The sequence below is a fragment of the Xiphophorus couchianus genome, chromosome 8 (genome assembly GCF_001444195.1).
Source record: "Xiphophorus couchianus chromosome 8, X_couchianus-1.0, whole genome shotgun sequence".
NCBI lineage: Eukaryota > Metazoa > Chordata > Actinopteri > Cyprinodontiformes > Poeciliidae > Xiphophorus > Xiphophorus couchianus.
Genome location: NC_040235.1, coordinates 13,255,410 through 13,277,927, shown reverse-complemented (window position 1 = coordinate 13,277,927; position 22,518 = coordinate 13,255,410). Strand labels below are relative to the sequence as shown.

Here is a 22,518-nt window from a genome sequence, read left to right as displayed (position 1 = left end):
GCTTAAAAGGAAGTAGCCGAACCACAACAGGGGAAGTAATGTCAAAGCTTGAACAAGTCAAGTCCCATGTTCATTAAGATATGAAATGCCTACATATAAATAAAACAACTGAACTGGGTGTGTTTACTATAAAATGAAGGAAAAGTATAAACAGTTAGCAAAAACTTACAAATATCTTTAAGATTAAGAACACATTTATATCTGACGTCCTTCACTTTGACACCTCTAAATCAAATACAGAGTAATGACTTTGCTCCAGAAGTCCAAGCAAACTTAGCATACAGTTTAAGGCAGTGATGGTTTGCAAAAACATTGCCCCAACCTTCAGACAACTCACAGAACACTGTTCAATCATCTGGAAATGGAAAAAGCATCTGCACAACTGCAGATGCAGCACGGCAAAAATTTCAGTTCCTAGATGTAAATGTGGTGGAGACATAAGACTAGAGGCTTAGATTTGCATTAATATGGTGGTTCTGTGTAGGGGGGTTAAACACAAATGCCCACCACTCTGCTTAGTTTTTTATTTGTAAGAAAATGTATAAATCATACCTCCTTAGCCTTCCCTTTCACAAAAAAGCTCTATATTCTATTGGTCTATCACATGTAATCCCAGAAAATGCATTGAGGTTTTGTGGTTGTAATGTGAGAAAATGTGCAAAAGTTGAAAGGGTATGAATTCTTTTGCGAGGCAATGTTTATACATGCACAGTCAAATTGAATGTATTGTGCTATTTTTAGAAGTTATGTAACATGAAATAGAAAATAAAATGTTTTGCAATGTAGAATACATTTTGCAGACATCACTACGTAGGAATGCAGTGATGTAAATCAGTTAATTGCATGATAAAGTAAAACAAGCTCAATATTTTCCATTTGCATGATTTACTGTTTTTCTCTTCTCTTTCTACCAAAAACTTAATGACAAAAGTTTAAAAAATCTAGCCCTTTTTTGAAGGACAATTTTGTTTACAGAGGCTTTAACTTATTTTATTACTTGTTTTGTTTAGTTATTTGGATATTTAAAATGTCTTCCAGTTCCAGAGTTACTGTTCATTAGAATTTAAAGTTTAATGATCGTTGCAAATGTGTTCTTGCATTATTAACATACATGATGGTGTCATTGTATGCTACAAGCCATTACCATGTTATTGTTACATGTTGATACTGTTTTGTTGCATGCCTATTCAGGACCACCAAAACACAAACTTAACAAAGATGTCTGTCTGTAATCGTGCCCAACCATTGAAAACAATGTCACACGTGTGATACAAATGTGGTTCAACCAAGAAAGAGACAAAAAGAGAGAGAGACAGCAGGAAAGACCAACACATTCTCACTCCCAACTCGTCATATATTGACGACTTGGGACAATTTCTGACCATGCGTCACATATTGACGCGAAGGGTACCCCCTTCGCGTCAATATGTTGACGACTTGGGCAGGGTCCTTCAGCGTCACATGTTGACGATTTGGGCAGGTCACATGTTTTACGTGGATTTTTTACGCGAAGGGTTCTCGTAAACGCTGCCGAACCTTCAAAACCCAACGATTTGGTTAGGTTTAGGGCAAAAATTACGGTAAGGCATAGTGTAAAACACCATATTGACGCGAAAGGGGTACCCTGCGCGTCAACACGTGACGAGGACGGACCGTCCCATGCGTTAATACATGACGAGTTGGGAGTGAGAATGGGCTGGAAAGACAGACGTGTAAATAAAAAACAGACTGAGCTGCAGAGGAATTCAATATTAGAGGATAAACACAAGGAAGAGCAAGAGGCATAACTTGTTTAACATATCAAAAAAATGGTGCAAGAGATTGTGGAAGAAGAAACACAGGCAGGAAGCAGATCAAAAACAGAACACTTCCACATATGAGTTATCTTAAAAAAAATTAAAACAAGATGTGAAAGCAGACTGAGTTCAATAAAGAGAGCAACAAAGAAATTGTTGCTCCATTGAGCAACAAAATCAAAGTACTTTGATTTTGTTGCTCAATGGAGCAACAAAATCGCCTGAAAAACGAATCATTATATAAGCGTTTCCTATTTGCAATCTCGATAATTATCAATACTGATATTTATTGATTTGTTGTTTGCTTTAAATATCAGAAATACTGGTGGACTGACCATACATTTTATCCACAATTTTCACTACACGTATTTGTTTATTGATTAAAACAAAACAACACTTTCCGATCCGATCTAAATGCTATGATGCATTTAGATCAGGTGTGGTTCCTCAGCAAGGCACACAAACACCATCAAAAGCAGAACCAAACAATCTTACAGGAACAATAAGATGTGATGTTAAAAATGAGAACACGATGTACGTAAACACTTAAAAAGTTGCTAATGCAGAACAAGAAATATGTAAACGGAGCATAGGAAGTAACTGCCTATAAACCCAAGATGATTGTTCGAGAGTGAAACGGATTGGAGTTTTTGTTTTTTTTGTGCAAAAACCATTAAAAGATTTGCTAAGTAAAGACCTAAATCAGCTAAACAAATATGACAGTTGTATAGGTTAAATCTGAGAAGTAAAATGCTAAGGGAACTCACCACAAGCTTTGGCAGCGGTGATGCACAGTTCTTCTGCTACATACTCTCCCGGTGGAAATGTGAGGGTGTCTTCTGAGCAGCTGCTCCTTTCTTCAGTCTTTCCCAGGTGGTAAAGGTGAAGAGTTAAAGTAACTGCCTTTACTTCCTGCTTGGGGTCAGGGTCAGTGGATAAGCCGTCAAGTGTTGTAGGGTTGGAAGAAAGAGGGTCCATGTCCGTCAGCAGAATAAAGGCCATGTGCTCCTTACTGAAAAACTGCAACAAAAGGAGAAATAAGTCAAAAATAAGTGAGTGAACGCAGCAGTTCCTGAAGATGTGTCTATTTATGCAGTTGAGTCAGTTTCTGGCTCACTGCTGGGCAATAAAGTTAAAAATATTATAGAACTCCTTTGCAGAATACTCACAATCTCGATTTTATCCTTATTTCCCAAAATAAAAACTTTACATCATAGCAAATAATTCAAAGAACATATTGAACATAAGTGACTGAGCTTGAGCTATTTTCCAGGGACAAAAGGGGGAAAATCTGCTGTGTAAAGCTGGTAGACAAACCCAGAAAGATTTGCTGCTATAACTACAGCAATCGGTGGTTCTATGATATTATCTGAATGACATTAATGCAATTATATGCCTCACTTTTTATGTTTTTAATATGTAAAACAGTTTTGAAAACCATATGTCATTTTTCTTCAATTATACTGTACCATAAGTTGGTTTATCTGATAAATTCCTATGAAATAAGTCCAAGTTTATGGCTGTAATATGACAAAATGTTAAAGTGTCTGCAAGCTTTTGTAAGGGACAGTACAGTGATCCCTCGTTTTTCGCGGGGGTTACGTTAAAAAAGGAAACCGTGACAGGCGAAATCCGCGAAGTAATAACCTTTATTTTTTTACAATTATTATACAATGTAATACTCCATAATACATTGAAACCAAAGAACAAAACCTTTTTACAGGCCCAAACATTTGTTTAACAAATAAAAAGTACTGTATAAACATTTTTATTTATTTATTTATTACAAATAACTACTGTACTGTAAAATAATAATTTTAATACGAACTGAAGGCGGATTCCCGTGCCCGAATTGCGGAGATCAGCGCCGCCCCACCGCGACCTGAGCCATTGGATTAGAACGGGAGAAAATAAAAAATGATTATGAAAAAAAAAAAAAAAAAAAGTACAGTAGGACAAATAGTGACTCACGTGTATTTCACTGCTCTTCTGACTGAGCCGCTGCATCCTAACTCCGCTCTGTAACGGTTTTTTTCTTCTAAAGCCCGCGGTGCAGGTGTGTTTTTTCGAGAGAACATAGTTATCGGTAGCTGTTGTCGCTCTTTTTTCTTCTGGGCAAAAAGATTCTTATAAACCGACATGCCACCATCGATTATGTTAAATTTGGCAAGCTGTTTTACGTACGTGTACATATTAAACTGCAACATTGTTGACACACAGGTAGAAAAGAAGCGGAGAGACTGTTTAGCCAATCAGAATGCAGAACACAACGCACGATGCAAATCCGCGAAGCAGCAAGACCGCGAAAGGTGAACCACGATATAGCGAGGGTTCACTGTAGTGCTAAATATTTTTTAAATCCTCTGTTTTAGGTGACACTGACATTGCTGAGGTTGCATGGTTGGAAGCTTAAAACAAGTCTATAGAGAAGAATGAAAAAAAAAGACAGTTCACTAATTTTTGTTGCTGTTTACACACCCAAAACGTTTATCACCAAGCCTGCAGACAGTGAGTCAGATGTGTGTTATCAGCCATGCTTGCTTGAGTTATGGATATCAGTTCAGCCACATTTTACTGCTTATCACCTCTCGGGTCCACTGGCAGCTACAAGTGCCTCCTATTCAACTGACATGAACTGGGCAATTCAATCAAAAACATGTTGAGCTTCCTTTAAAGTTATAACACTGTTCCTTGGAGAACTACAATAACTTTGACAAACCTTCAGTCTGTATCCCTTAATTCTGACAGAGCACTGCAATGCAAAAATGAGTGCATCAGTGCTAGATTAAGTAAAAGCTAGATAAAGATGACGAAACAACATCATTTGACTATTTTATTATGTTTACATGCAGGATTCCATTGTTAGTATAGTTAGAAGTACAAATGCAATAAATTCTACCAAACAGGAAAACATTTGAAGAAAAAAAAAAATTTAACAATATGTTCTGAACAAATGACTCAACAGCAGTTTCAAAATAGGTCAGGTTAAAACAAGACAGAAAACAAAGGCACAATATAGCCACTGACAGAGGAACACAGCTCCAGCTTTAGCAGCTCTGGGTTAATGCACGATCCCCAAAATGGGTCAGGCAGGCAATCATCATGACAAAGTTGCTCATTTCAAATAAAATTTGAATACTTTTTTTTCAAAAACAGGTATTGAAAGTGAAAGAATTGAGAATATAACCACTATAAAAAGAAAAAAGATCAATTTCTAACTAGGTCTAACTTACCTAAAGTTTTATTGTTAAGATCGACCAGGAACATCATCATGATGTAGAAACTGAAATACTCTACAATGCTCTGCACACTAAGTCAAGCAGATTTTGTAGGTATAAATCTTTTCAGCTCACACCCCTCTAATAAACATTATTTAATATGCAGAAAAAGATTTATATGTTTGTGTGCACACATTAATTCATCTGTACCCTTTTCTGCATAGTAAATTGTATTCTCTTTAGAATATGAAAGCTTCTTTTAACCATCTTCATAAAAAAAACATTGACCAAACTGTAAACAAAGAATGGAATCTTCTCAGAAGGCTTCATCGGCCATTACATGCCTGTTGCCATTTTTCCCATATAAAAGCCTTTTTGGTACATTTCCAGGTTTTTTATGGGAATCTCTCTTTTTATATACAGTTGACCAGCTGGAGATTTTTCTTTTAACCCCCACTAATTCTTTTTTAGTCCTGTAAAACATAGCAAGGTATGGTAATTTTCTGATAAATAACTCATTTAGTTAGTGGCTGCTGTTTTTCTCCTTTTTTGCCTTAAATGGACAGCTATCTGGTTTCTGTGTGCATAGGAGCTAAAACGTATATTATCAGACAAAAAGCAAATAAAACATGGATCATTAATATCCATATTATTGGCTCAACATTTCAAAAAAAAAAATAAGAAACTCAAAATTTCTACTTTTGTATACAGTATACATCAGCTATACTGACAATATTATTTCACTTCACCACAAAGGAATCTAAGTGGTTGATCCGACCCAAACTTCTGGTCCAGTTCATATGTCCAAGGATATGTGCCCCAGTAGAGCTGCAAAATATATCAAAGACTGCAGCTTGGACATCTTGGATTCAGTATTTGATAAGTTACTATATTTAAGTGCCTTGATTTTTTTCTGCTCTGCATGACAAGAATATTTTTGGCCATTTCTAATTGAGACTTTTGCGGTCTTGAAGACCCACAAGCTCAGAAGAGTGTTGTGGACATTGTAATGGTGGAAAAAATATGAGACAAGTGGTGAAAATGTGAGGTAAAACGCAGAAGTTATTTAAATATTTAACAATTATAACAAAATTGCCTGTTTTTCCGATACTTTGCAGTTGTACCCTGTATCTTCTCAAGCTAGCTATACCTTTAGTATGCCAAAAATCAAATCCAAACAATATATAAAACACTGAAGTTGTCAGGTAGAGAGCCCACCATTAGGACCTCAGATAAGATCCTACAGTGACTGCTGAACACTCTAAAGACTTCAATGGATTTCTTTTTTACTTAAAAATTTGTGAAAACCCACAGGGCAAAATGCCAGCAATGAATCAGTTGGTTTCATTGATTTATGCTGATAAAATTATTTAATTCTATGATGTAATTTGCAAAGACTGCATAAAAAACACATGATAGAGGTTTGGCAAAGTAGACAACAGCAACACCAGAGGTTTGGCAAAGTAGACAACAGCAACACCTCAGAAAAATGAGGCATGGTCCTGACAGGAAAGTACCTTTGTGCTTTTCTGAGAAAAACTTGCAAGGTTCTGGTGTCCATAAGGGAAAAGCTGGCAAAGACAGTTCACACTGACTCATAGCTGAAAAGGCCAAAATATTTCTCAAGTGACATAGAAAACTCCAACAGCAACGGTTGTCAACAGTAGCAACCCAGGCAAACTATGTAAAATAATGATAGCGATTCAAATAATGCTTTTCCATCTTCTCATTAAACCTCCAATCACTTAAAAGCATCAACACCTTTGAACTCAGCCTATGTCGCCTCAAAAGGGAAATCCCCTTCAAAGACTGATATAAAAACAGAAGGAGGAGTCAGCAGTAGGGGAGTGTGACGGTACTTTACACACCATCTGTATGCTACAGAGAAGCTGTGCAAAACAACCCGTCTCAAAAATGTTCACAGGCCTCACCTCAAACCAGCTGTGCTATCTGCACCATCGTAGCCAGAAGTCTTATTTGTTGTAGAAGATCAACGAGTACAAAATTTAAGATGTCAAATCATACCAAATGTAGCCCACCTTAAAACCAAATCCACAACTTTGATTAGTATAGAGCAGATCGCTTTTTTAGGATGAAATATTCAATCTAAAAGGGAAACTTGTCTCACTATGTGGTGAGGAAATGTTTCTGGTTTCCATAAAAATCTCTGAAAATATAGCAAAACGTAGCTATCGGCATATAAGATCAATGTGGATGTCTTACCTTTAAAATACTAAATAAAACTTCCCATTTCCCAAGTCATGTTATTGTCTATTTCATAGCTTAGATGCTGTCACTAACCACAGACACATAACATAAACACACCCATCGCAGTGTGCTATCAGTTGAATCTCTGTACTGCATCACTTTTATGCCACCAAATGACAGGATAGATCATTTAAGCTAAAGTAAACAGAAGTAACTGTTTTGGTCACTTTCAGGAATGTTGTCTAAAGTTCATATTGCCTGTTACTGGTACGGCTCGCCTTCTTTGCTTATGCAACAGTGTATTTGTTTTAGAAAGTTTACAAGTTCCCAAGCATTTCTAGTATGTAGTTAGCCTGCACATATTTTTTTTAAGCAAGAGTGATTTTGATTTCTTTCAAAGATGCATCAATCATTCATTCAGCATTTCTTTTGATCCAACCTGTTTGACAACAGCAGATAAAATATCAAAAAATCTCTTTTTTTTCAGTCTGTAGAGACAACAAAAAAAAATCATAAAAACATTTTATAAGCATTTAGGAAAAAGCTAAATGTAAAATCAAAGTTTAACAAAATAAATGCTCCAAAGAAAGTTAAATCAATGTAAAGACAAAATTAAGACCGGACTGTGCATAAATTAGATCAAGCCTACCTTGGTAAAATCAACAAATAGCCATTTCAATATAGCACCAACCGCACATATTTTAAGTGCTTTGGTTGTAATTGAGGCTATGGGTGAACACAAATGACACACACTGTGACTAAAAGTAATTGAGCAGTCAGCGCTTAGCGGAAAATTTTATGCAACATAAATTGAGGTAGAGTCAAATGTTTGCAAAGGTCAGTAGACAGAAAATTGTTGTGCATATAAACGTAGTTATTAATACATCATGGACTTATTTATCCCAAATGCCTATGGGTTAATCGAGTAAAATAAAAAGAAAAACTCACTCATTAAAACTGTGCTCATAATATAAAAGAAGTATATAGAAGATGTGGTGATTTTCAAATAAGTGCTGCAGCAATCATTTACCAAACATTCAATCGTGCCTGGTTGTAACTAACACTATCAGTCTTTATAACACTTATACTGAATCTGATCAACTGACACAAGCATGAGCTGCAGCTGTAACTAAATCTGAATTTATCCTAGACGTTCTTATTTTTCATAATTGAAATGTTATATTGATTTGTCACTGATTTGACAACTGAATATCCACCCTCTCTACAATTCAGGTTTTTCTTACGCCTCAAATGTCCATTTGGCAACAGGAAACAGTTGGCCTAATCCTGTCATATTTCAGAAGACTAGAGCATACATAAATTATTACATTCTCACACAATTGACTTTTTTTGTAATTTTTTTCTAATTACAAAAAAATTAGAAAACTAAGAAAAATGTTTTCTTAGTGTAGAAACATTTTGTCTCCTTTCAAAGGCGAAAACAGGATATGGGTTACTTTTTTCTTCGAAAAATATGCTTGCGTAAAAGTCACAGGACATTTGTGGTGCTATGTGCTTTGAAACTAAAATGAAGGCAAAGGACGTAAGTAATAAAAGACAAACACTTTGTGACACACCAAACATTTTCATTCTAAGGCTATTTTTTTTGCCCTCATCTTACACAAAAGCCCCCACAACAGTCTTATTTATTAACTATGTCCACATTAAACACTCTGATTGGCCAAAAAGTGCAATATAACTTTAAAATGCTTTAGTTACACTTTATTACAATACAATCAAAACAAAACTGCACAAAACGTATTCAGGTGTGAGGATGAAAATCGTACTGCAGCTATTGGGAGTCCTTATAAACAACTAAAAGCTTGTTCTACGAGAAGTGTTAAGAATGACAAGAATTGTAGAGATGCTGATTTTATTATAAACAAATTTTAAAATAAAATAATTATTTCTTTTCTTATTTGTTTTCATTTCTTGCCTTTTTCCATAGTGTATAAATTTTTTTTCAGCATATACACATCTTCAACAAAGGTGCTGGGGATATTTGCCATTTGGCAAACAAAAAAATCGTCACACCTGAATAACTTTGGCAAAACTTTTCACATTACATCATCAATGAAAAACATACAGAACAAACCACAGAATAAAGCCATGAAAGTAAGACGGGTGTGCAGGAGTTTCCTTTTCCTGCACGTGTTCATACTTGTTTTCACACATTGCTTACTATGGTTTTAAATCAAAGTGAAAGCATTGCTCTGTTAAAAGTTAAAACAAAACATTATGGAAAATCAGCTTTTTGAAATACCTTGATCAAAAACCAATTAAGTTCATTCTGAAATTATTTGATATAGATTTTTAACTCAGTCCTGGCAGTGTTGGACAAACTGTTCAACATTACCAAACAGGAGTTTTAATCACCCAGGCTTACATGACAATAACTGAACATCTTCCAGGCAAAACTTTGCCGTGTCTTCTTGTTCCATTTTAAACCTGTCAACCCCCTTTTTTGTAATTGCACCAGCTGACAGAGAAGTTTTGCTGTTCTGACCTGAATAAAACTGTAAGACATGATTTTAGATGCACCAAGAATGTACTTTCCCCTCAATCATAACTGTCACCAATTGTTTTCTTCCAGTAAAACCCAAAATGAAAACTGAAGTCTCTTTGTCAAATGAATCAACCCTGCCTACATACAAGTGAAACACTACATCAGAAGAAGAAAAGCACATATGTGCTGGAGAAACAATAACTCCAGCACAGATTGATGTGATGAATGTATACTTACTGTATCCTCCAAGAGGTCCCTCTAACAGATTATAGAGTCAGAATAAGAGTTCATATTAGTGTTATTTGTCAAAACTGATTCAAATGTTGCAAACTTTAAAGCTTTAACACACAAAACCAGAATAAAGAGACATTCTCAGGACATCTGAACTGGAAACAGTTTGTTCTGAAGAGAAATAGACGAGCCAACTTCTGAAATTAATCATCTATATAGAACATCACTCCACTCAAATAAGAGCATTGTTTAGCAATATGACTCAGGTTTTCGCTTCAAATGTCTGAAACTGCCAATTATTTTATAAGAAAAGCAAAAACGTTTGTCAAAACCGCTTAAAGACTTTACAAAAAAGCAAGATTCTTTGACAATAAAATATTAAATCATAAAATGCATATCTTTTGCACAGTTTTAGTTCACATAGAAAAGGAAGAGAGCATTTCTATAAGGTCTTCATCTGCAAATGGATAATTCCTACCCAGATGAAAACATGTGAACTCTCTGTGATCCTTCTGGGACACATTTCCCTCATTTTGATATGCTTGCAATGTTGTCTTGAAGGTCTCCCAAGCCATTATAGAGATTGAATGAGAATATCTCCAGATCTGGGGTAATTAGTAGCAAAGGCTCAACCAGAATGACCACAGAAATGCTGAGAATGCAAACAGAGCAGCATAAAACAGACAAATAACATGCTGAGATGATCAAAGATGAAAAAAATTGTTATGTTGGATAGTTTTTGTCCACAGAGAACTGAAGAAGCTGATGTATTATAATGATTAATATTTCAATGACTTTCAGCATGACTACAAGTAGGACATTTAGGACAAACTCAAAGTATGTACCACAAGGCAAATTATTAAAGAGTCAGCCGATGGAAGACGCTAAAAGGAAAGATGATGAAATGGAGAAGTTTTCTGTTAAATGGAGATTAAATAGGTTGCAACTAATTTTATAATGCTTTTAATAGCTAAAAAGAAAATAAACAGACAATAACAAAACTCCAGAGATCATCTCCTTCCTAATACACCACCTGAACATCATCACATTCCCCCAATTTACTGACTTTGTAAATTGTCAGTAAACAATAATCTTTCATTGGCACCCAAACAACTCTATTATTACTAAATCAGCCACTTTAATTCATTCATTTTTTTTTAAATTTTGCAGTTTTGATCATTTTGTAAAATTTCATCCCGTTGCATCGTTGGTACAGACAACTGATTTCCTCAGGATGTTTTGTACTGACTATGAATCAACTCACACCTGCCAAGGGGCCATTTCACTTTTTTTTTTTTAACAATTTGGATTCCTTTTTGGTTGCTTTGGCTGAATGTTTTAGCTAATTGTCCATTTGCATTATGAAACGCCATAAACATATTAATCTTTTTGACTACATTTAACTGCATTTGAACACCTCAGAATTCAATCGACTGTTTCTGTACTATAATCATTACCACTAAACATTAGTGTCTCAGCGCCACTGACAGCAATAAAACCCCAAGCCATATTTTACAAATAATGTGGTATGCTTTTTATCAGGAGATGCTCTCTGCCTTCTTCATACTTTTTTCTTGCCATCATTTTGGTAGAGGTTGATCTTGGTTTCATCTGTCCAAAGAATGTTCTTCCAGAGCTGTGCTAACTTCTTTAGATGTTTTTGGCAAAATCCAATCTAGCTTATTTTATTCTTGAGGCTGATGAGTGGCTTGCACCGTGATCTGAACCCTCTGTTTGCTTTCATGCAGTCTTCTTTTTATAGTAGACTTGGTATGTTGGTATGCCTACCTCCTGAAGAGTGGTGCTCATCTGGTTGACTGTTGTGACGGAGGTTTCTGGAAATGATTCTGCAATCATCCATGTTGTCCTCCATGGACATCCAAGTCATTCAGTGCTTTCTTACTTTATCAGGATGTACCAGACGTTGAATTTTTCCACTTCTAATGTTGCAACAATCTCTCAAATATGTTTGTGTTGTTGTTTTTGCAGCTTAGCAAACATAGTTTGTTTCACCTGCATGTAGAGCTCCTTTATCAGCATGTTGTCAGCAAAATCTTCCAAATGCACTACACTACAAATCAAATCAACTCCAGGCCTTTAATCAGCTTAATTGATAATGGCACGACAAAGGAACTGCCCACACCTACTCATGAAAAAGCCTTTGAGTCAATTGTTTAATTACATTTTGAGCTTTAAAAAGAAGATGGCACATGTTAAGGAGCTGAAACTCCTAAAACTTTCATCCAATTTTGAATGTGGATACCAGGAGAGTCTGAGCATTAAACCCAGGCCCATTATATAAGTATGATTGAAATGTTAAGGTAAACAGAAAACTGGTAAGCATGTCAGTGTCCAGATATATAAACCTAACAATTTATAATACATATAACAAAACCAAGATAAGAACCAATGAGACATTACACAGGAGGAAGAGGTTATGAAGTCAACCACTGAAATTCAAAAAGTAAGTGAAATGACATGGACAGGTGATTTTAAAGGTTATAAAATGTGTATGACTAATGCATTGTGGAGACGATCTCATATGAAAATACGTATGATCTAATTCCGCCTCAAAACTTAAAATAAGTGCATTTCTCTGATTTAGTATTCTTCTACCAATTTAGCACATCTCATTTGGGAATTTCCAACAACATATAAAGGGCATAAAATGAGATGTATAAGTGATGAATGCACATTAAACTTCATTTAAATTTGGAAATGAACAAATATAGCAATACAAAACAACTGAGCTGTTCGCTGCAGAGTTTTTAAGCTGCTAAAGAAAGACTAATTTCCTTACTTTCAGACTTATGATGTCAGAGCATATTACCACAACAGTTTTTGACCAAGCAGTTGTAGGCATTAAACATTATACTAAATGTTGTTTAGTAGTAAAGCAAAAGTGTTAGTGTGTAGTACATGTCTACACAACTGATGTCAATGCGTGCATATTGCTCTGTCACAGTTTTTCAACTTAAAAGTACAATATTTAACAGTAAAAAGCATGAACTTTGTATTACTTGTCTGTTCCAACCACTAAAAAAAGATAAACATTTAACAAATTTGCTAGACGTTTTATGACAATATCTCAAATAAATGCATCAGCATTTTTGGGGGGGTAATTTAGGGGGTTAAAACATTTCTCAGCTTTCAATGTAAATTCAGGGACTTAATTAATTATTAGCGAGGTTCGGTTTTTAAAACGCTGCAGCTGTCTAGATCGATCAGAGTCAATCGTTTGTTTTGACATGCTAGTTTAGACATTTTGCATTTGTACCGACTACTTGTGCAAATTATAACACAACCTCATGAATTCAGTTGAGTAAGTATTTTTGGATTAGTTTTTACCCTGACGGATGATCCTACCACGACCGTATGACCTTGAACAACACAGCCCTTGAACAACACAGAAAATGAAGTGTTTTACAATTCTCTCTTCAGTTGATGAGGCTTATCTAATTGGTTTGGCAACATTTTCACCCGCAAAACGGACAATCAAGTTACAGAAACAACAACAATACAGCGCTTTTACACCTCAACTGAGAAGCCAATAAGCAAACAGTGAAGGAGGATGGTTATAGCGTAACACATGCATTATAACGACCAAACTCTTACCCAGCTTGCCGCAGTGAGTTGCTGCTCTGAGTTTCCTCAAATGAACTCAGGTCGGCGTGATGTCCAGCTCTCGACTCCCCATTAGCTAGCTATGCTACAATCCCCAGTCGTCGACAGCCGCTCCGTTAATTTGTCCCCGGCTGCCATTCTGTCGCTCCCCGTATCTCTTCCTCCACCTTGTTCACTCGGCGGAAGGTGTTTTTTTTATTACGACTTGCTGCGTTCTTCGAAGTAAGAAACAACAACAAAATAACACGAACCCAAGCGTACAACCTCTGATAGTTACTCCCGTCTACTGCTTTGACTCCGTCCGTCAGTGGGGAAGCCGACTGCGCTGTGACGAGGATGGTTTGGGCGGAGCAGGACGACAGGTCAAGTAAGTTGCTTCTGGGTACGTTTAATCCACAGTCAACTAAATCCCTCGCATTCAAATGTATCCTCGGACAACAAACCAACTTTTTATTTGATCACAAAAAGCGCTTTTTTTAATCCTCAGATGGACGGAGTTGCCCATAACTGTACTCGTGTAAGAAAAAAAAAAAAGAGGTGGAATACATTTACTCGGTTATGCTTGAGTAACTTTCTTTTATAAGTATAATACATACTGTTTACTTTATGTTCACCTGACCTCCAAATGGCGCAGCAGATAGAAAATAACATTCAATAACATTCACAGCAAGAAGTCCCTCTTGCTTGTAAACATGTCTGCGTGTGGTGCATTTTTGGTTATATTCATGACAATATAGTAAAAGTGAAAAGTATTAAGGCTACTTCTAAAATTGCAATGCAGTCAAAAATATTGCTCAAGGAAATGTAATTAATTTCTTACCACCTCCGAAAATAATAACACAAGCATACATGTTCAAAGCTCACTTTTTTCCAGCATTAAAACCTTTTGAATTCAGTTTGATGATATAACTGTGTTTGAACAAACACCGATGTCAAGATAAATTTTATGTGTTCTTCTAGTGCTCCAAATGCCACTCAGGCAGATAAGAAATAACATTAACAAGTTTGTGGGTTTACAGGAAATCTCCATGGTAGTCTGTGGGTGTGTGGTTTATGCTAAATTAAAATGTTCAGTTAAGTAACTGGATATGGGTGGAGTAGCTATTATGTAGCGTTACTTAAGAAAGTATTACACAAACAAAATTATCACAAAATGAAAGGAAAATGACACATAGTTTTCACAAGCTTGCACCAACACAAATCTGAAAAGTGTGGTGTGTGTTTTCTCCAGCTCTTGAGTCAGCACTTTTTAGAATCCCTTTTCCTCCCATCTTGAGACTGATTTTTTATATTTTTTTTATTGCAGAATCCCTGAAGCTCTGTCAGATTTAACATTTTTAAGAGAAGTGTTTTATTTTGGTCTGGAATTCAAATGTGTCCAAGATGAGGAACGCACAATTTTAGGAAGATATGAATTTATGATGACATTCTTGGATGCAACCTCTGCTGTCCCATAGCCATTTAAAATGTTGGCAACCATTTAGTTTCCAGGGTAGGAGTGTAGGACACCTCAAAGCACATCAGTCTCATATCAGTTAATATATTTTTGATGATCATTGATGATTATGATTCCATATGTTGTGCAGATCTCTAGTTGTGAACCTCCACCCCAGTCTCAGGTGCTTTGCAGCTTCCAGCAGGTTTTCTTCCACAGTTGCCCTGTATCATTTATTTCCATCCATCTTCCCATCAACTTTGATCACCTTGATCACTGTGTGATGTTGACATCAAGATTCTGTTATAGGGAAGATGTTCTTAGGGTGATATACTGTGTGAGTTTTCCCTGCACAACACTTCCTGTCCTGTCTTTTTCTATATTTTTGGAGCCTTTCTTTGCACATCCTCCGAATCTACAAATTATGGATCTGGTCAGCCAGTCTCTCAATGCAATTGATCAAATTTACTCAACGAGAAGACTGGGCACAGGAGAACCCTCTTGTCCTACGGGGACACACCCCGACGGATACATCCTGGATTTATTCATGATAACAGGATTTCTGCTGTTTGGAGCTTGCGAATTCCTGGCTTATCGAGAAATTTGTGACGGACTTGGACAGACTTGGCCGAACGGGCGAACACTCAGACTGTTGGTGTGGACAGAGACGCAAGTTGGATGTGAGTCTTGCTGAGACTCTCAACCCAGCTGAGACTCCAAAACTCACTCATGGGATGGAATCGATCTTGGAGAAGTTGCTAGTTTCGACTCAGTGGAATGACCAAACTAATCTGGATAATTGGGATGTATCGGAGAGACTTTAGGGAAGATTGAAATTTATAATCTACCCGACCTAAGACATTCTGTATCTGAATTGGCTTTCCCAGTGTTGCTTTGGAAGGGCTGCATATTTCCAATCTCCTTGAAGATATGTAAACATAACGCTCCTTCCCACTTCACCCCCTCCTGTTATCCATGCAGCTGTGGAGCTGAGCGCTCCCAAGGACATCATGCCTTGATAACAAGATCTTTATCGGACTTCTGCCGGGAGGCTGAGCAATGTGGTTTCCTGGCTCTGTGATGTCACCGCCTTCACTCGTCTTTGTTTTGTCTGAATGTTGCCTTATGTGTCCTTTCCTCTTTTTTATTTTATTTTGTTAGAAACTCTGGAGTACTCACTTTTAACCCAGAAAAGGAATTAGAACAAACTTAGAATCCAGAGACTCTAGTTTATTAGTCACTTTTTAGCTTATATTTTAGAAACCTTAGAGTTCTCACTATTTAGATGCAGAGAGACTCCTATTATTGCAACCCAGAAAAGGAATTAGAACGAACTTAGAATCCAGAAAAAAATCTTCCAGAACAGGAACATTTAGTTTTTTATTATTACTTAGAAACTGTGGAGTACTCATTACTTTTACTAATTTAGAGCACACTTAGAAAGCCCAGAGAATACTTATACTTATCTAGTACCCCAGAAGTCCAGAGGATACTTACTTACTTACACTTATTTAGCAACCCAGAACAGGGATTAGAACTTGGAACCCAGAAAAACTATCTTAGTAACTACTTTTTAGACTCCTATTCTTCCAAACCAGAAAAGGAATTAGACCAGCGGATACTTACTTATACTTATCTACCAACCCTGAATAGGAGTATCTAGTTTATTTACCTTGGTTCAACATTATTAGCTTTTTCCTCTTTTGCTCTTTCCTTTGGTTTGTTATTTTGTTTGTATTTCCTATTAATTCCTGTAAAGCCCTTTGAATTGCCTTGTTGATGAAATTGTGCTATATAAATAAAATTACCTTTGACCTTTTTTGCATCAAAAAAAGCTTTCTCATTTTCAGAAAGCATGTGATAACAGCAGACAGGAAGCACAACCCAGTCTTAGCGACCATCTGCAATACTTAAATCTGCAATGTTGAAGATTGGGACATGAGTAACCTTAAGACAATGGATGTGCGAGCTGGCAAATCTACACCAGCTATATGATGCCAAGAAGCTAATATAGACCAAAATCTTTGTGTTTTTGATATATTTTATTATTTAGGCCTATGCCACTAAGAATCAAGGCAGCTCTGCAGGCAGCAGGGTGTCCAACCAGTACTGATAAGGCATACCAAATAAAGTGGCCACTGAGTGTAGATCTCATAAAAGTCATAAAATTCTGACGCATATTAATACATTTTGATAACCATTCTTTTTGGTTATGTGACACTTGAGAAACTTTCAGAATAAAAAATCATTCGTAGTTCTCTCAAATTCATTTGAAAGCTTCAACATGTTCCTCAATTTCCACAAAATGAACCAAATAAAATTTCAGTACCTGTAAAGGTGGTAACTTTAGACATGATCATCATCATATGCTTGACAATCATGCATTTGTGATGAATAATTAAAAGTAATTTCTGTATGTCTGAATGAATACAGACATGTTCAGGTGTTTGTAAAAGAATGCTGTGCTGATCTCGTTTCCACAATAATCTCTACAGGTTACTCCCACATTGCCTCTGCAGCTCTATCCTATTGCTGTTAGTATTTGAAACTCACAATCTGAGTCAAAATTTCAGGGTGAATATAAAGTTCTCTTATCTTGAGCAGAGAGCAGTTCACTAATGATTTCTACGTTTTGGGAGAACATTTTCTCTCAGATTCAATGTTTGAACATTGTCCACCATCAGTTTTGCTTCTTTTACTTGTTTGCATTTTTTTTTCTGAAATAAAGCACTCATACCTTATGCTTGATGTTTGAATATCTAATGAGTCCATAACAGGACCTTTTGTATGTATATTCCCAATCTTTTAAATGATCAAGACATTTTCATGTCTGAGGGTTAACTCTGCTTCTTACTTTGTCTGAAAGGATTCATCAGTGGCAACTTACAAAAACATTTAGATAATAAATCAAAACGTTAATGGAGTTCAGGTGTGTCCAAAAATTATCCCAAGTCTACTCAGTCAAGTTTGTATTTGTGACCTTGACTCAAAAATGAAGGTCACAAATGGTCCAGATGTACAACATGTGGTGGCTGAATCCTCTGCTTCTGTTTATATGACACATATAGACCCACATCCTCTAACTAATTTCAACCATATCTTGACAGGAAGCTGAAGTACATTTTGACATTTACCACAGATACTTTGCATCGACTTTGCTAAAGAATTCACATGAGTTAAAAAAAATTGACAAAAGATCAGGTTTGTTCAGGTGTTCGTAAAAGAATGCTGCGCTGATCTCGTTTCTAACAGGCCAAAAAGGGACTTGACTGCAAGAAGAAGGAACAGAGAATTAATTTATTAACTAAGTTGATGGGGCAAAACCTGAAATTTTGTAAAGGAGATTTTTTCAGAATTCACCAAAGGTCAAACTAACCGACAACTGACAAGCTGGGACCATTACAAAGATTCAGTGAACTTGCAAAAACATAAAAAGGAAGCCTTGCTGAAAACTAATTGAGAGAAACGGAAACTTAGACCTGTTGTGTGACTAAGGTATAACTAATACTAAAGCCACCGCAAATAAACAAGTGGACATCTCCAACCAGATAAGACAGAAAGTAAGGATGACCAGGGAGGAGTAGCAGTTATCAAAAGGAAAAAAAAAAGTTTTGTTACCTGTTTCTGATGAGAACATCCAAAACCAAAGCATATGCAGATCTGAAACTTTTCTTTAAAGCCAACTGTTTTTATCAGTGACTTCAAAAATTTGGCCTCTGACTTCACTCTGCCTGGTTGTAGGGAGTCTGTCCTGCACAAAATGAACTCACCGAGGGGAGAACATTGGTTCCATGACATCTCACTCATCCTTTGGAACCCAAGCAGCTCTGTCTGTCCACAGCCGCAGGGTAAAACTAAAATCCTCTGGGACCAGTTTCTGCTCCATGAAGACCATAATAGAGAGGAGTGTGGCTCCAGTTTCAACTCAACGTTTTGAGTAGCAGTCTGAAGGGAATGAGTGTATGTGATAATTATATTGCTGAGCAATACCACCACCATACGGTTCATTTTGGGTATTGCACGCCTTCTCTTGCTGGTCGGCTGTGGCCTACTCAAAGCACTGAAAGAGTTAAGGATTTCAGAGTCGCTCAGAATCTCTGAGTCTGCAGTACAGAGGAGATGGATCGCAGAGTCAGGCAGACTTCTCAGAGATGGGAGATTATTATTTTCCTCATGCATGCATGGACTATTAGCAACAATTTCCAGTTATTATTTTCTTAAGTGCATAAAATCTGAAAAATGTCATTTAGTTCCTTTTTCTACCAATAAAGTTGAAGAAGAGTCGTTTTGTTTACTATATCTGGATTACCCTGCAGAACAAGGTGGGGCTGCTTCTTTAAATCCTTGTGCCTGATAATTGTATTTGCCTTTTTCTTTAATCATATGAACCATAACTACTGTATAACTGAAATTCAATTACACACACTTAAAATAGCTTTTAACTACTACTTTTGTAAAAAATATTTTTTGTGCAATAATCCAAAACAAAGTGTTGCATAGTTGTGGGGAAGAAAGAGCATAATATATGGTTTTTAATTCTTTTTAAAAATGCAATTCTTATAATTGCTTTATGAACTTGTATTACACTAAGCAAGCGATTGCAAACCTACCAAGACATAACCACCCAGACAGTAAAATATGAGTGAATCTACATTAAAATATTGTATGGCTGAAATATTAAATCCATTTTAAAGCTTTGATATAATACAAAAAGCGGTTGGTGACTTACATGTTGAATCAATGTTAGCTTTTCAACCGTAACTGATACTTTATCAATTTTGACTCAACCATCATCTAAATTTGGATCTACATGCACATATTTGTTTATTTTATTTTGAATCAATGTTATGAATCAATATTGATTCAACCAACATCTTAATGGCAATAGACCTAAACTGAAAGTCCGGTAAAGCAGAACTTTAATCAAAAAAGCAACCCAGAGGCCTTTTAGTAACTCTGGGGGAACTGCAGTAATCCTCACACTTTGGAACATGAAGGGAAAGCTCCAAGGCACGAGAAAGTCGCAAATATGTCTCTGGTCAGATGAAACTAACATTATTTTTTTTAGGATTACATCCAAAACACTATATGACTAAAATCTACCCTGCAAATACCTCTGAATACACCATCACTATTGTAAAATAATGGTGGTGCCATCATTGGAAAATAAAATTGTGATCTAACTATTCGCTCTAGATAAAGGAAGATCATCATGTCAAGCTCCTGTGACACTTTGTACTTCAGTCTGCCTGCCCATGGGAGCTCTGTCCTGCACAAGATGAATGCTCTAAGAGAAGACCGTCGGTTCTGTGACATCACGCTCATCTTCAGAAACCAAAACTCCTCTGCGGAACAGTGTGTCCACTTCCACGGACACAGGGTGGTGCTTGCAGCATCCTCTGATTTCTTCCGTGATCAGTTCCTGCTCTATGAAGACCAGGCAGAGATGAGTGTGGCTGCAGTTTCCAGTGCGAGAGTGGCAAAGACGCTGCTGCTGTCCTGCTACACTGGACTTCTTGAGGTGGAGTACTCAGTAAGCAGAGATGCAGTCATGGAAAAAAAGAATGTCTCATTTGTAGAAGCGCCTTTAGAAGTAATAGCTTCTATAGGCATGACTTTATCAGTCTGCGGTTTTGAGGTAGAAGAACTTTGGCAAATTCCCTTTCAAATAACATTGTGTCACTGCTTGTTCGTCCATTTGGATTTCATTGAACAGTGCGTTTGATTCAGTTTCTGCAAGTTGCACAGCGAAAAAGTCCTCCAGCCCAAATAATACTCCTTCCACTCCTTGTAACAGTGTTTTAAGTGTCTTCAACACACAGTCCCCAAGGCTTTTTTCAACAGGAATAAGGAAAGCAGTCATACTTGATGAGCTCCTATTATTGTTTATTAACCTTACCCTCTGCTTGGTGAAACATAGAGGCTTCCTTTTGCTGTTAAAGGTTTATCAGAGACAGGTAATCTCACATAATGGTATGCAATTAATGTTTGTTTTTCCTTCTTTTTTTTCCTATTTAGGTACCTTTGGCAGAACTGGTCAGTTACCTGAGCACAGCCAGCATCCTCCAGATGAGCGAGGTGGTAGAGAAATGCAGTCAAGCTGTGTTGCAGTTCCTTAAACCCATTATGTTTTCCAATAAACCTTCAAGTTGCTCCAAGGAAACTGAAAACCAGCAGCCAGAGAGAAGCTGGCTATGTTCCAGTTTTGAAAATCGGAGGGAAAGGGATGTGGCCCAGCCCAGCACCAGCATCCAGGAAGATAAAACAAAGGAGGAAGGAGTGGTTCTTGGTCCGGCAATGGATGGGGTCAGCCAAGAATCTAAGGTGGATAATGAAAATACATATGTGACTATAGAAGACATGAAGTTTGTGAAACCTAAATTGGAGTCATCAGAGGATCAACAATTTGAGCTTGACACTTTGAAGTCAGAGCAAGGTGTGAAAAACCCCACAGCAGCTCTCAAGGATGAAGTTTTTCAAGACCTCATTTCATTCCCAGGTTTAGAGATTAGAAGTGCTGCAGATCACGTAAAGCTGGTGGACATCTCCCAAAAACAACACAAGCAAGTAGGACATGAAGAAAAACAAGATAAAAACATTTATGCACACAAAGGCCAACTGGAACATGGTGGAGACCTGATAGATTCCAAAATATCTAACCTCTCCGAGGCACAGTCGACAAAGACTGGTGAAGATGTACTAATAGGGGCTTCACACAGCGTCCTAGTTGAGAGACCCTACCTGTGCAGAAAGTGTGACAAAATCTTCCAGCACCTTGAGAACTACATGGGCCACCTGAAGGAACACAGACAGTATTCCTGTTTGGTCTGTGGGGAGGGCTTTTCCCAGAAGAGCAAACTGACCCGGCACATACGTGTTCATCCTGATGTCAAGCCCTTCAGGTGTCCACTGTGCCATGAAACGTTCATCCAAAAGGGTTGGCTGCAAGAACACCTCAACCTGCACACAGGGCACAGGCATAGTCTGAACCCAGCAAACAAGTCAGATTTTACAGGCCTAAAGGGAGAGAAAAATGGCCTGACAGATGTGTTGGAGAAAGGTGGAGGAGCAAGTTAGGATTAAAATGTGATCATTGCTGTTTGTTCTGACTGCTTGTATCTTTTTTTTTTGTTGTCTTTTTTGGAAATCTGGTCCCAACTTCAATTGTAGAAAAAACATGCACATGCAAAAAGACAGATTTTTTTTTTCAGTCCCTCAAAAATGTTATATAAGACTCCAAAGATGAAAAGAGTGTGTGCCTCATATCTCAGAGGTTTTTCCATGCTAGATATCTTTGGTCAAGGTTATTTTCATTTAGTTGTGAATTCGTTTGGTGTTCGAAATGAGCAGGATTGCCTATTGGCTCTGTGATTGATGTCTCAGAATATTTTATTCACTCAATATGCACATTGCTAAATTATGCTGTTTAAATAAAAATACATTGCACACCATTCATTTGTGCATGTTCTACTAATAAAGCTTGATGAGCTCTTTACTGTC

The 22,518-nt window shown here is 36.9% G+C and overlaps 2 protein-coding genes across 4 annotated transcripts in view; one reads left to right on the top strand and one right to left on the bottom strand.

The window, feature by feature from the left end:
* jak2a (Janus kinase 2a) overlaps positions 1–13,874 on the bottom strand; it is a 27,122-nt gene extending 13,248 nt beyond the window's left edge. Inside the window, exons 1-2 of the mRNA XM_028025094.1 lie at positions 13,575–13,874; positions 2,564–2,816 (exon numbers count right to left, since the gene is read on the bottom strand). Of these exons, the coding sequence (XP_027880895.1) occupies positions 2,564–2,798 (235 nt within the window). The 5' untranslated portion in view covers positions 2,799–2,816; positions 13,575–13,874. The remainder of the gene's footprint in view (positions 1–2,563; positions 2,817–13,574) is intronic.
* Positions 13,842–22,518, top strand: LOC114149324 (zinc finger and BTB domain-containing protein 6-like). Of its 3 annotated transcripts, none has more exons than XM_028025096.1 (3): positions 13,842–13,950; positions 20,215–20,539; positions 21,037–22,518. In XM_028025096.1, the coding sequence occupies exons 2-3, from the start codon at positions 20,231–20,233 to the stop codon at positions 22,093–22,095; spliced, it is 1,368 nt and encodes a 455-aa protein (XP_027880897.1). In that variant the 5' UTR covers positions 13,842–13,950; positions 20,215–20,230; the 3' UTR covers positions 22,096–22,518. The 3 variants fall into 3 exon arrangements, with proteins under 3 accessions (XP_027880897.1, XP_027880899.1, XP_027880898.1); XM_028025098.1 differs by having other exon boundaries at positions 13,887–13,965; XM_028025097.1 differs by lacking the exon at positions 13,842–13,950 and adding an exon at positions 18,745–19,340.